General features: G+C 47.4%; 1 protein-coding gene across 1 annotated transcript in view; it reads right to left on the reverse strand.

Moving 5' to 3' along the window:
- Positions 1 to 12,130, reverse strand: part of dnah3 (dynein axonemal heavy chain 3) — a gene marked incomplete at both ends in the record, with an annotated part of 25,781 nt that extends 13,651 nt beyond the window's left edge. The window contains 31 exons of the mRNA XM_084459857.1: positions 1 to 90; positions 473 to 564; positions 693 to 869; positions 987 to 1,100; positions 1,372 to 1,480; positions 1,991 to 2,189; positions 2,364 to 2,478; positions 2,715 to 2,825; positions 2,944 to 3,036; positions 3,316 to 3,517; positions 3,653 to 3,789; positions 3,929 to 4,108; positions 4,335 to 4,451; positions 4,719 to 4,833; positions 5,049 to 5,140; positions 5,393 to 5,604; positions 6,090 to 6,234; positions 6,402 to 6,555; positions 6,705 to 6,828; positions 7,015 to 7,199; positions 7,318 to 7,496; positions 7,644 to 7,749; positions 7,903 to 8,033; positions 8,250 to 8,429; positions 8,837 to 9,032; positions 9,698 to 9,823; positions 10,399 to 10,594; positions 10,705 to 10,894; positions 11,210 to 11,338; positions 11,680 to 11,880; positions 12,029 to 12,130. The exon at positions 1 to 90 is cut by the window's left edge and continues 130 nt beyond it. Coding sequence (XP_084315983.1) covers positions 1 to 90; positions 473 to 564; positions 693 to 869; positions 987 to 1,100; positions 1,372 to 1,480; positions 1,991 to 2,189; positions 2,364 to 2,478; positions 2,715 to 2,825; positions 2,944 to 3,036; positions 3,316 to 3,517; positions 3,653 to 3,789; positions 3,929 to 4,108; positions 4,335 to 4,451; positions 4,719 to 4,833; positions 5,049 to 5,140; positions 5,393 to 5,604; positions 6,090 to 6,234; positions 6,402 to 6,555; positions 6,705 to 6,828; positions 7,015 to 7,199; positions 7,318 to 7,496; positions 7,644 to 7,749; positions 7,903 to 8,033; positions 8,250 to 8,429; positions 8,837 to 9,032; positions 9,698 to 9,823; positions 10,399 to 10,594; positions 10,705 to 10,894; positions 11,210 to 11,338; positions 11,680 to 11,880; positions 12,029 to 12,130 — 4,499 coding nt within the window. The remainder of the gene's footprint in view (positions 91 to 472; positions 565 to 692; positions 870 to 986; positions 1,101 to 1,371; positions 1,481 to 1,990; positions 2,190 to 2,363; positions 2,479 to 2,714; positions 2,826 to 2,943; positions 3,037 to 3,315; positions 3,518 to 3,652; positions 3,790 to 3,928; positions 4,109 to 4,334; positions 4,452 to 4,718; positions 4,834 to 5,048; positions 5,141 to 5,392; positions 5,605 to 6,089; positions 6,235 to 6,401; positions 6,556 to 6,704; positions 6,829 to 7,014; positions 7,200 to 7,317; positions 7,497 to 7,643; positions 7,750 to 7,902; positions 8,034 to 8,249; positions 8,430 to 8,836; positions 9,033 to 9,697; positions 9,824 to 10,398; positions 10,595 to 10,704; positions 10,895 to 11,209; positions 11,339 to 11,679; positions 11,881 to 12,028) is intronic.
- Between the last annotated feature and the right edge of the window lie 2,154 nt (positions 12,131 to 14,284).

Consider the following 14,284-nt stretch of genomic DNA (forward strand, 5'->3'; position numbering starts at 1 on the left):
TTGACGGCGCGCATGCCGTAGTCGTAGTGATGCTGGGAGGACAGCTGCTCCGAGCACAGGCGGTAGGTGGCCACGATCTTCTGGGCGAGGCTGAGAGAGCAGAGGGTGAGAGGAAGAGGCTGGAGTCAGTGTTAGGTGTCAAAGGGATATTATATGGCTATCTATACTCCTCAAAAATAGTTCTGAAACGTTATTTGGGTCGATTATTTCTCCCCTTTAATAATACCAGAAGAATATTGTATGGGATTTTGACACAAATGCACAAATCCACAAATGCACGATCCTTACAAGTTGTACCTCGTTGTAAAGGCGACTAATCAGGCTTTCCAACGATATAAAATACAATATCAATTGGTATTATTAAAGGGGAGAAATAATCAACTGAAATAACATTTCAGAACTATTTTTGAGGAGTATAGGAAGAACTAATCACCACTATTAATGTTTTATTTGGAGTTGATGGACACGGTACCTGCGAGACTCGATGAAGCCCATGGAGTAGAGGGAGATCTCTCCGATAAGGCCGTAGTCTGGCACCATCATAGCCACGGTGCGGAAAAGAGCCTGCGAGAGACGCTTGACCGCTAAACATTCGCAGCCCCGTATTGGATCGTACAGCGCTGCATTGCATTGTAACCCCCCCACCGCCACCCCCTCCGATCGTCACAGTCGGGCGTCGCCGGCCCGCGTACCTTGAGGTTGTCGGGGAGCTCGGCCCTGCCGGCGTAGCCAGGGTTCATGGTGATGAACACGCAGCAGGTGGGGTTGAGGGACAGCTCCGTCCCCTCGAACATGAAGGTCTTCAGGTCCCGGGCGATGGCCTGCTGGATGCTCAGCACCTGCTGGGCCACCACGGACAGCACCTCCACCTGGACACGCGAGGGTACGCGCCAAAAACAGACGCGCATAGCGTCAGATACAGGGGGCCGGCTGGTCAAATAAGTATCGGGTCAGTCGAGGAGGGGCCAGGTCAGTTAGTTGCTCACCTCGATGCGGTTAAACTCGTCGAAGCAGGCCCACGCTCCTGACTGCGCCAGGCCTTTGAAGAACTTACTCATGGCCTTGTAGTCCAGCCCGTCAGAGCAGTTAAACACAACGCACTGGGAGAGACAAAACAAAAACACAACAGCATGTAATCTTCTCACACAGTACAGTACATTATACGACATGAGAATGCAAGGCAATCGCAGGGTTTTTCCTGCATAGAGGATTGTTGGCGCCCGTAGGCTACTCGGCATAAAACTAAGGTTTCCCCCCCAAAATTGTGTCTGCATCACCACCCCAAAGTCCCATTCTGAGCCAGGAAAAACCCAGAATCGTATATCTATCCGGGGTGAAAGCCACAGTGTGGCGCATTCCTGCTGTGAGTACCTGCTTGGCCAGGGCTTTGGCTAGGTCCTTGGTGGTCTCCGTCTTGCCCGTCCCCGCAGGACCCTCCGGCGCTCCCCCCAGATTCAGCTTCAGAGCCCCCATCAGCGTTCTGGAGGACGGGGTAAAAAGCGACTAAGACGGTTAGCGTTTCGTGACATTAAAGTCCAGCTGAAACTGACATTTGAGATCGTTTAACTTCCGTAGTTTGACGTATTTACGACTCAAGCAGGCTCTAGGGGAGTGACGTAACGTTTAGAGGAATTTGATTGGAACGTTGACAAGTGGGCGGGTTATTAAAACTTTAGACAGATTCGATAGGCAGATAGCGTTGATTGACGGGTGGATGTCGTGAGATTATTGGTTGACCTTGCTCTTGCATTGCTGACGCAAGCGCTCAGGAGATTTTGTTTTACAGGGAGAAAAAAAGGATTTGATATAAGATTACAATGAAATGGAAATTTTGAAAAATATTTGGCATATATTGTTAAATAGGTACACACGATGACCAAGTATGTGATCCAAAATGGAAAAAAAGTACATTCTTGTTTTCATTGCGTCTTTAAAGATAAACTGGATGTCCGACTACGGGGACAGCGCGGGGGCTGAGGTTGACGCTGACCTGTAGCAGCGGTCGGTGAGGGGCGTGATGACCAGCCGCGTGGAGTTGCCCAGGTACTCGTATCCGTACTTGACCTGGGTGGTGATCATGCGCAGCAGGACGTCCCCGCCCTCCCAGAAGTAGCGCAGCTGAGAGATCCAGGCGAAGTCGTTGAGCGACGAGACGCGGTCCTCCGCCAGCTTGGCGACCACGTCTCGAGCTGAGTGGGAAATAATAAAAACAATCGATTTGCCGATTGTCGATTTGGTTCACCCGTTACAATGAAACCCATGGAGCCGTTCTCAAAGTGAAAGCTCTGATGTCTATATATTTGCACATAGTAGTTGACCCTGGTCTTTGAGGGAAAGAGCTTTAGCTTTTGAATGAATATTACCATGCACATCAATGACAGTGAGGGCTCCTAAGGTCATTCTAGCTCCTCCGGGAAGTTTCCCTCTCACCAGCTCCACTATGTCAGCAATCTGGGCATTGCTCTGGTCCACGTAGGCCTGGGGGGGTGAAACAATATGTAGAGAGTGGGTCGTATGCCCACCTCCCTTGTTCTCTGTAAAGCGCATTGTGTTGCCTCTGGGTATGAAATGCGCTATACAAATAAAGCTTTGATTGATTGATTGATTGATTGAAACAGACGCATTCAGCGGGAGATGAAATATCAAAGGAGGCATCGCTAAGAGAGTCCGGGTGCAGTACACGGTGTGGCTGGAGCTATTCTGTGCAGACGTACGGGCAGTGTGTTGGCCTGGATGGCCTGGGACACCTCACTGGTCCAGAAGATGGAGGACGCGCAGATGACTACTTGCCCTGGCCACCGCAACACCCACTTCTTCCTGGGGACCTAGAAGATGGCGAATGAGTTAGCGATTGAAAAAGGAAAAAAAGAAAAAGGACAAGAACATACAGTCAGAATAGTTTGTCTGAAGATGCAGCGACGCTGATCGAACGGATGTGAACACCTGAACGTATTCGTCCACTCCTTGGTGGATGACATCCCTGACACTCCTGAGCATCATCTTCTCCACCTGCAGTAGCCACTTCTCCACCATGCCCTGAACACAGCCAAACACAGACATAATAAGCCATGTTATAAGCCATGTTATACAACGGTATAGATCCGGTCCATTGTCTGTGTTATCGCGACAGGCCATATCTCGAGAGTGCACCGTTTGATGAACCTTTGATATCGGCCGTTGTATATGATCGAAAATAACCTTATAACATGGGTTCTAATGCTAAATTCTGTCCTTACACACTAGGACTAAGATTGGCTTTTACCAATAGGGTTTGAAAACATCTTCATTGAAAGTGTACCTCGTGAAAGGCAGTACCTTGGCTTTAGCGGGGTAGATCTTCTCGCTGAAGGGCACCATCTCTTTCTCGGAGCTGATCATGCCAGTGATCTCCAGGTCCTCGGTGAACTCTAGCTTGGCGATGCCCTCGAAGCACTTCTTCAGGTGGGGCTGGACGCGCGTGGGGTCCTTGGTCTCCGACAGTATCTCCAGAAGCTCATCGTTAGACAGGAAGAAGAACCTGTGAGGGTGAAAGTTAAGCTTGGTCACTTAACTGGGATATATTCACTCAGTAATCTGTTTTTCTTTCCCATTTTATTTTCATTGAACCTTTATTCATCCAGGCTAGTCAATTTAAAATACTGTTTAGTTTTACCTGGGGAAGAAGAGTCTCTTCTTCTCCAGATATGTGTTGAGGCCTCTCTGGATGTCCTCCAAGAACACATTGGCCTCCTGGAGCCTCCCAAGCATGTTGGGCTGGCCGGTAGCCACCAGCACACGCGTGTCCTTTACCTTAAGACACATCCATAAAGAGGATTAGGCTGATCAAATGTAGTGTATAGAAATGCACCCAAACGTCCTCCTGAATCCATGAGAGCTGTTTGTGGGAGCGATGGTTTAAGTGTACGTGCGTGTGTCTGTGTACTCGTACCGCCTCTGCAATGATGTCTTTCCAGTAGCTGTCTACGATGGCAAACTTGCGTCCTTCCTCGGGCATCTGGGCGATGATGTCCTCGGAGCTGAAGATGGGCTCCAGGTAGAGCCAGGTGGCCTGGCACTTCAACATGGAGTCCAGGATGTCCTGCATCGTCAGCAGCTTATCCTCCCATTGCTGAGGGAGAGAGAGAGAGAGAGAGAGAGAGAGACAAGAAAAGAATGTACAAAAACGGAATGGAGAGATGAAGCCAAAAAAGGAATTAAGAGGAAGAAATAAACAGACAGGCCACTTTTACAGCTACTGTACCCGCTGCTGAATATCAGTTTACATGACAATGGCTTCTGTTCTCTGATGTCACCCACTCCCGTGGAGCAGGGCTGACGTGGACGGTGGTCCTCACCTTACAGTCCGCCTCTATGGGCTTGATGAAGGGTGATCCACGCATGGTCTGGGTCTTGATGACGTGGTCGTCCAGGAGGACTTGGATGTCATCCACTGCAGATACGATACTCGTGCCCTTGACACGAATAATGTGCATGACAGGATGAAACTGAAATTGATCCATGCCGCCTCCTCAAGTTACTCAACGCTGTCCACTTTGTAATATTATCTACTGTATCTTTGTCATATTTATATTGACTCTCAATCATTCAAGAGTTTAGAAACAATATTCGGAAATGTATCACACGGTGAGTGCGTCCCGGCACACGAGGTTACAGTATGTGAATGTACAGCCTGCGTGTCACGATTGCGTGCGTGTGTTTGAGCGTGCACGTGTGTTTACCGTGTCTCTGTACGGACTGAAGGTCAGGCGGAGGTCAGCCCACTCTGCCTTCATCTTCTCCATGGCCTTCTCCAGGGAGTACTCCTTGCTGGCCGCAGCGCCCATCTCTTCGAGCCTGGGGAAGGGAGTCCAAATTAATCCGTCGGCAACTCAATCAAACGTATTCAGCTACTGAGTGAAAAATTACGGTCACTACCGTTAACCTGTTTTGATTTCAATCGTTCGCTTTCTTTTCCTCCATCTACTATGGTGCCGTCAAGATAAAATGGAATGATAAAAATATTTTTAAAACTTGGTGTGAGGACGCGTAGGAGAGAAATGTGTCGTTACTTGTCGGAGAACTTAGATAGGCCGAGCTCCACCATGTTGAGCAGTGAGGTGTCCGTGTCTGGTTTGACGTCGAAGCCCACGATGGTGCTGATCTGAGGACACACAGAGCAGAGGGTCGTCCATCACTCGCCACCTCGTCTTGGTGAATCAAAGGGCAGCAGGACTTAATAAATAACCGTCTTAATATCACTGTTGGGGTCCTGACTTGAGTGATATGAAGTAATACGAGCGAAAAACGCAAGCGAAACCGAACACCCCGATGCAAAGTTCCTGAAACGGATATATAATTCCTTCTCCTGGTTGCGTTGGGCCCTTTGATCCAGAGGGGGTGAGGCGCTACTCACCATCACCCAGTGACGGTCCTTGATTCCTGGGTTGCAGATGGTGTTGAGGACGGGCAGGTGCTGCCTGAACTTGTCTATCTTGATCTTAAAGCTGTCGGCCATGCGGCGCGGCCCGGCCAGGTCAGAGAAGGACTTGGTGAGCTTGTACATGGTCCGCCACATGGTGGCCAGCTCGTCCGAGATCTTCTCAGCGTTCAGGTGAAGGAACGGGCCTGGGAGGGGGTGTCGGTGAGCAACGTTAGACCAAAAAGCAAGTAGCTGTGTGAATATAATCGTACATAACGTTCTTTATGCCGGGCTCACACCACAGGATATTTAAAATCCTAACCGATTCCGAAGTCGGGTTGCATCACGCATATAAGGAGAATCTTAACAGATGTTCTTCTCGTGAATCTCAAATATGCACACACGAGAAGATTTGAAAATAACGGCTCATCACACACTACAGGATCTTATCGTGCCCGAGGGAGCAACGAACCACTGGTCTCGCCGTCTCGCTTGTAAAGTCGGGACGTACAGTAATAATCTTAAATATCAAGCATGTTTGATATTATCTGGGCTGCCCCGATGGGTCTGTGAGCCGGTCGGGAGGTTTAAGATTGGATCTGTAAACCCCTCACATTACAAGATCATCTGGGCCGAACATCGGTACCGACCAACGTTCCGGATCAGATTTCTCCTCCGATTAGCGATGTACCGTTCATCCAGATCTCAGACATGTTATGGAAGTTGAGTGCCGTGGTCCACAGCTGGTCGTAGGGCAGCTTGTTGGCCATCAGGGTCTGCAGCATGGGGATCTGGCTCTGCTCCTTCTTCAGCAGGTTCTCCTCTTTGTTGATGTCCTGTGGGCGACAAAAATAGAAGAATCACAACTGGAGACAAGTCAAGCAAAACCGATGGTCGTTTTTATCAATGGGAATTCGGTGCATCAAAAATGTCTATTGACTACACAGTGCACATACTCTGAAGCGTAGTTAAAGCTATTGATTGATCCTCCTCCCTATCTCACCTCCAGTTCGGTGACGGCATCATCCAGGAAGGAAGTGAGCTCGTTGAGCTTCTCCACGTTGTTCTTCATCTCCTCTAGGCTCATCAGCTCCTTCTTCTTGAAGGCCTCCACCTCCTTCCCCACATCCTGCAGCATCTGGTCAAACTCTGCTATCCTGAGTGGGGGGTAGAAGGGAGGGGATTCGGCTAACACTCTTATCTCTGAGCGGAATGCTGGTTCCCCCCTGGTTTGGCGTCTCGTATTATAAGAAGTGTTAAGGCTTTCTCTAAAACATCTGGTCCAACTCCAAGGGAGGAAAGATACCTCTTGATGAGGCGGTCCTCTGCATGTTCTCTCCTGGTGGCCAGGCGACCCTTGCTGAGCTCAAATACAGTCAGGATCTGTTCCGGCCAGTGGAAAACACTGCTGTTCAGCTTCACGTCGTTGACTAGAGACGGAAGCAAAACAGAGAACACACACATACTATAGAAGATACACGCACCATAATATGAGGCGTGAACAACGGTATCATCCGAGCGTCGTTCCAGAGTCACGAGTCGACGTTCGCGCGTAAACCGTCGCGGTTGGAAGCGCGAACCCCGAGCTCACATACCGCAAAAGTCGTTGCGCTTACCGGGCAGGGTGGCGTAGTCGAGGAGGAAGCTGAGGCGGTGGGCTGCCTCGTCGATCTCGTCCCTCAGCTTGTGGACGGTCACCTCGCTGGCGTGTCTCAGGTACTCGTTCAGAGCCACCAGCTCCTCCGTGTTGCCCGGGACCCCCCTGACGGTCTCGGCGATCCCGTCATAGCGGCGGCAGATGCTGGAAAACCAGCATCGGTGTTCGGATTAGATTCTCTCATCGACAGGGAAATGTTGTTTCTGAACATAAAGAAATAGGTGTTGTATATTCCAAAAAACGCCAACCGCGCTCCCCTCACCTCTTGTTGAGCTCTCGGTTCTCGTCTATTTCGAAGACGACGAGTCGGTCTTTCAGTCTCTCCGCCCGCTCGCACAGGTCTTCGTTCAGGCCGAGGGCGTCCAGGCAGAACATGGACAAGGGCACAGTGATGTGCAGGGAGGCGATCTCCTTCCACAGCTGCTGAACACCTTTGATTTTCTAAGACGAGTCGAGGAGAGGTCACAGTAACCGAATGGCCTTAAGACCCAACGACATACAGTCTGGAGAGTTATTGACAATCTAGCCATGTTTAAACATGGGAGACTGGAGTCCAGGGTTGTTTTGCGGGAGAGACATGACGTGTACCTTGGTAAAGCCTTGCAGGGAGTGCTTCTCTTTGAGGAATGCCAGTATATCCTGTTTTGCAGTGTTGTCCAGGAGATTGCTGTACTTTTTGTACACGTTCAGGTACCTGAGAAAAAAAGTACAGGAGAAGAGGGAATGCAATTTAGCAAATAGCTCAGTGAACCTTCGGTGAAATACTATACTACTATACTACTTCTAAACAGGTTAAAAGAGTGTAAGGAGGTCAGGGGAGTGTTCTAGGTATGTTAGTTCTCGCTACTTTTTGGGTCCCGCTGTGTTCTTGTGGAAGATGTCCTTGGCTTGGCTGATCAGGTCTGTGACCAGCGACTCGTCAGGCCTAACGGAGTGCAGGTAGAGGCCCTCGATTTCTGGGAACAGGTTGCATTCCACCTGTCCACACAACAACAACAACAACAACAACAATCACCATCAGCTGAGGATTGAAATATACAGTATCCTTTAGAGAGACAACCGTCACAAAGTAATAATGAACTGCATAATTGTACAGTTTGTATAATGAGTGTATGTGTGTGTGTGTGTGTGTGTGTGTGTCTGCGCGTGTGCCTTATCTATGAAGAGACCAGACTCTATCAACTGGGTCCTTACCCGTGGGAGGTGCTGGGCGCTCTTGATGATCTCCATGAAGCTCCTGTGGATGAGTTCCCAGCATTCCTCCAGGCTTGGCTGGAAGATGATGCGCGGCTCCTCCACCCTCAGTTTGACCAGCAGGACCTGGGGCTGGACATACCTCATCTCATCAAACTCCTCGCCGAAGTCATTACCGTCCTAAAGGGGAACAGAGAGAGAGAGAGAGAGAGAGAGAGAGAGCGATGGAAAGAGAGAGAGAGAGAGAGAGCGATGGAGAGAGAGAGAGAGAGAGAGAGCGATGGAGAGAGAGAGAGAGAGCTGAAAATAGTGTCATCACAAGATCCGTCGAAATGTGTGGAAGAAGGTAAGCCAGTTCATTTTTTTTATTTTATTTTCTTTCTCAGAACTTTGTTTATTGGATTCTCAGCATAAATAACATTTACAAAGTGCTTGCACTGGGAAATTGTCCAATCAAACACTAAACAAACAAGACGACAACACAACAACACTCAAAAACACAAAAACAAACGACTCAAAGGAATCGAGCGACCCCCGAGGGCCCGTAGCCCCGAGCCGCCACGCCGCGAGCGGACGAGCGTTCCCACCTGGTGCACGGCCAAGAAACGCAGCAGGTCGCGCAGCGAGGCGACGACCAGGCCGCGCAGCTGCAGCGACATGAGGGCCTCCGCGCAGGAGAAGAACTCCTGGGCGCTGACCGGCGCCGCTCTGTCGCTCTGGGGGACCAGGTGCAGCCACAGGTCCCTGGAGGTGACGAACAGGGACGCGCAGCGCGGCAGCCACCTGGCACACGGAGGAAATGATGCTCAATGGAAGACCATGGAAAAGACGGCACTTCTACCTTTAAAAAGACAGAAAGGGGGGTGCCTCACCTCCTTTACACTACTTTTTAAAAGCCTTATCAACTATGGATTTTGTCAGCTAGCTCTAAAATGTAGTAATGTTTCAATGCCTTGGCATTCAAACAGAGAGAGTACTACAGTAGCAATACAGGACATTTTGTCTCTTGGCTCCACAATGGTTGGCAAGAGGAACTGAGCAAACAACAAACAATGGTATCCAAGTGAGAGCAAGCTGGAGCTTGAGACACAACAAACTGTCTGCGTCCGAATTTCCGTAACATTTTAATGGATCTTATCTTAGTCACACACATGGAAATCTCATGAAATGTCGTTCTTCTCTGTTCGGCCCTACAAGCACAGTACAAGTTACACAGGAATTCTTAAGTGGGGAAGAAGGTAAACTAATCTCCACCAGGACATGACAGGAGAGCCTGACATGGGGGTGACATAAAGCACAAGGTGGAAACATGAGCCTAGCACTACAACACAAGGGATTAGCTATGCACACCTTCAGATCCGTCTCAAGGCACCATCAAACCCCACGCACTGACCGACTAACTGACCGACTGACTGACTGACTGACTGACTGACTGACTGGGTACTCACTTGTGGAGCAGATCATCTCGGGTGATTTGGCACTGTGTGTGGACCAGTTCCTCAAACTCAGTGGCCAGGAGGGGCAGGTTGGCAGAGAAGAGGTCATCCAGTCTGACGAACCGGAGGGAGGAGAAGCTGGAAAGAGAGACAGAGAGAGGGAGAAAGAGAGAGAGAGAGAGAGATGTTAATTTATTTGCTCTTAAAAACTGTCCCATTATAAATCAAAGGCCCCGTATTAAAGTGAAAGGGGTTTCTGCAATCTGATAATTCTCTTAGAATTTTTTTTTTTATCAAATGTTTACAATCAGTTAAAGCATGGTGAGGCAATGTATGCCACCATATATACTATGCTATAGATTCACCTTTAAGTTCATCAATGTATCAATACAGGTTGATACAGGGGTTCAAGACTGCACCATATCAAGCAAGTCATCCATTGAGTAACCTTATCTGAAACCCCATCTCCTGACCCAGAGAACAGATATCAGCTCATCGACAGATCGATTTCTTAGGACCCCAAGCACTATTTCTGGATATACATGTTCTGTACATTGCTTATGGACAGTTTCCACTCCTATATGATGAATTACAATGATATTGGAATTTGGGATGTCACACTTATCTTAAACATCTTTCAAAATGTATACACACTACTACTTAATTCTGGATTTCGGCGTAAAAAAACAGACAAAAAGAGTGCGCGGTATCACCTGTTGAGCCAAAGGTGCTGCAGGTGGAACATCATGGGGTTGACAGTGAACAGGTGCTCGCTCTGCCAGGCGAGGGCCTCGGCGTAGCTGGCGGCCCAGGGCACGGGCCCCCGGATCGGCCTCCTGGGGAAAGGCCGGGGGACGCCGGAGACGAACAGCCGCTTGCGCTCCGACGGGTCCCGCAGTACGTAGTCCACTGGCGGGAGGGGGACAAACATTGACCTTTGAACTTTGCTTGAACTAAATGGTGCAGCTCGTCGTGACTGGTCTCAATGAAGAGGAGGAGGCGTCTTCTGTGCCTGTCACCTATGCTCTTCCTGAGGCTGAAGTCGTAGTCGGCGTTGACCTCCTCCAGGAGGTTTTCCCTCAGCCTCCGCGTGTCCCTGTCGTCCTCGGAAACCGGGGGCAGTAGCCGCATGATGTTGGTCGTCTGCTGGGGTGGCTGTGGGGCCAGCATGGGACGGTGCACTCCATTAGCGATGTAGTACAAGTACCTCTGCGGAGACAAGAAAAGCCAGGAAATTAACAACAAAACAAAACACAAACCATTCTGTCAAAGACATTTTTCAGTCTTATATTCATTTTATGGACAATACATTAAAAAAAATCTCAATATGAAACCCACAGCAAGGTTAATGATTAGCCTATATAACACATTATATAGATGGTAACAACTGACTGGTCTGGTTGAATGGACAGCAAACTACACTTATCGATAGAAAGACAAAACAACAAGTCTAATCGTCAAATCATTGATTGATTGATTGATTGATTGAGTAATTGATTGATTGATTGAGTGATTGATTGATACCTCCAGGTCCGTCTCTGTGGGTTCAGTCTCTGAGCTCCACATCTGTTCCTCTTGGCTGCGCATGATGTCTAACTGCTGTTTGGGAGTCAGGGGCCGGCTGCTGGGGGCCACAGGGCTCCTGGGACTGGTCTTCAATCCAGGTGAGACAGAGGCGGCGTGAGGAGCTGAATCCCTAGGGACCAGCCAATCAGAGAACTCCCTTTGATGACACAGCAATATAAAAACATTATAGTTGCCAAAGTCTCTTTTATTTATATCCTTACCTTCCCCTAAGTGAGAGTTTCTTTTTCTTTTCAGCGGGAGTAGATGCTGTAACTTATGTGTTAAGATAAAATGCTTCTGCAGTCTGTTGTCAAACACAAATTACTTTCACTAGTTTATCCAGAGATGCCAAGCAGAGCTCGTCAACACTGAATCAGACCGTCAGGCTTAGATACAGATACGGGGAAGTTTGAAAGGATACGGGGTACAGGGGCTTTTCCAAGAGAGTCCGAGAGCGTCCGCGTTCTCTTCTGCAGGTTCTGGATCTTCAGGTGCCGAGCCCGAGGACTGTAGTTGTTCCCAATGGACTCACTAGGGGTGCGATGGTGACACTGTTCCTTGTAAGGGACTGCCAGCGTCCATGATGTGTCCTGGAGGATGGGTGGGTGATGACTGTGCCTGAGGATAATCTGGCAAAAGGACAATACAAAATGAAGAGGCGGCAGGGCAAAAAAAGTGGAACACGGTGTACAAGGCCGTGGAAAAACCCATCTGCCCACAGGCCTAGTATGAGATCCAGGCTACATTTTTCATCAAGACCAGTGATTAACCATGTACTTGATAAAGCTCTGAAGGTCCCTCGTTAGAGGCTTGAGGCAGAGGAGGGAGACCAGGAAGTCCTCTGGCATGACTCATGTTGTGGATGGAGTCATCCTCCATCTGCAGTTCAAACACAAACAGTGCATTAATCACATTTGAAGAGTATGCATTTGACATCAAATTATGACTCTAACAAAAACAAACACAGGAGAAATGCATCCCTTGACTCTAAACTTCTTATTAATTCACTGATTTAGCCTATATGATGCTGTTCCATTAGGACACCACATTTGTTTGCAGTTTCTTAGGACAACACAAACAAAAACAAGTCAGCTAGCAAGCCTACCTGCTTCAACCGTTCCATAGCAAAGTTAGATTTGGCTAATTATACAATGAACTTGCTCCTATGAAAAGCTAATTCAACAAAATTCTAAACTAAACTTTTAATTCATTAGTTTGAACTCGCAAAGGCACACTGAACACAGCTCCTCTCCCCACATGACGGAGCAACGCTGAGAAAATGTTCAAATCACCTGAACAGGTTGCTACAGTAGTTGTCATAACTAAAGTACCTGGCGTTCTTTGCAGACACGTTTTCGTTTATGAGTTAAATATAATTTCAAAGTGTTTCAGTGCTTTCCCGCGTCACACTGTAGCCTATTACCTGAACCTTATGTTAGAATGTTACAATTAGCAGTTTGTAGTTGATGAGGTGCAACGCTACTTCGTGTAATGCTTTCCAAATAAATGTAGCCATTAGTTGACAAGTATTGCATGTACCTATCTTATATTGTGAGGGTGGCTACCCTACCAACCATGGATGTATTAATAGAACTACCAACTTACCTCCATGCTACCAACAGGGAAAGTACTTGTAAAACTACAACCTTGTCCCTATCCGGGAACTTCTCTGTAACAAATGTGTTACTTAGCAACATGATGCATGTCTGGATGGGGGATAGGTTGATTGGTGGTAGGTGGTTAATTTTCAAGAAAAATCTGTTTTGCTTAGGCTAGCTCTAGATATCTGAGAAATATATAATTGATTATTGAAAAAAAAGAATAATAATTATCCTGACATGCATTTGAAAATAGAAACTTTAGAAAACCCTTTCCTATTTTTGGATAGCCACTAGGGGTCACAACAAGACTAGGGCAGTGTGTGAGAGCGGTCCATATGACCATTAGTCTAGTGGGGTCAATGAAGGTTGTGCAGTCTGTGTTGCTGCCAAAAAGAGAAAAAGGTTATTCGGTCATTATCAGAGTCATTACAGGAATAGCCAGGCTATTTACATTTTGGGGATGAATAGATGCTTCACATACAGTCAGTACAGTCAGTAAGAGTAATGGCATGTAGAGACAAAAACTGACTATGGAGATTTTGGGGGGGCAAACAGATTCCTTCCTTTTGATGTGTCACCTGAGCATACAATCAATTCTGTGTGTGTACATTTTGATCCGCAATTCTCTCAACTCAAATCCCTCTGGTCGAGAATGTAACAGGTTTCTCCTTCTCTGCCATGATTACAGTTTGGCCCGTGCTGTGCATTGTGAGATACCTGTGGCTAAATCTCTCCCAAACTCCAGACATCACCTTCAACTCCCCACAGGACTCGAGCAGCTTAAAAACGATCAGAAGCACAGCCAGAGATATTCAAATTGCGTTCATAATTGGATTCACTCTGAGATGAGCCAAGTTTTTGACGTGACATCTGGAGGCACGGTTTGTGATGATGACCCACACCTTAGGGTAGATTGATAATGAATGAAATAATGAAATAAAAACACAGCACTACAGTATAAATAACCTACAGTAGAACAACTATCTCAAGTGAAGAGGAATAGCACAGAGCTGGTATAGCAAAATGGAAAAACAGACAGTTTGCCATGTGTTCTCTATTTAAAATGACTTGTTTTTCTTCATCATCCTCTTCTTCTTCTTCTGCTTATTATTATTATTGTTATTATTATTATTATTATTATTATTATTATTAATATTATTACTATTATACATTTTTTCTATGATGTGGCAATGGTCAGTTAAAGAGTAGTGGTGTAGATATTTAATCCACTGTATTCTTCCTCTGTACCCTCTAGGGACTTTGTTACCTCAGTGATAAATGGCTGTGCTCAAGGTAATTGACTGTTGATTGGAGACCAGAGGACCTGGGCTTCAACAAAGCATCTCAAAGAAAGACTATACTTGTTTCTTAATTTTTAAATGTGACTTGCTGGTTTCTGATAACCTACATTGTGACAATGATTTTTATTTCA

The sequence above is a fragment of the Borostomias antarcticus genome, assembly GCF_949987555.1.
Source record: "Borostomias antarcticus genome assembly, chromosome: 29".
NCBI classification, from domain to species: domain Eukaryota; kingdom Metazoa; phylum Chordata; class Actinopteri; order Stomiiformes; family Stomiidae; genus Borostomias; species Borostomias antarcticus.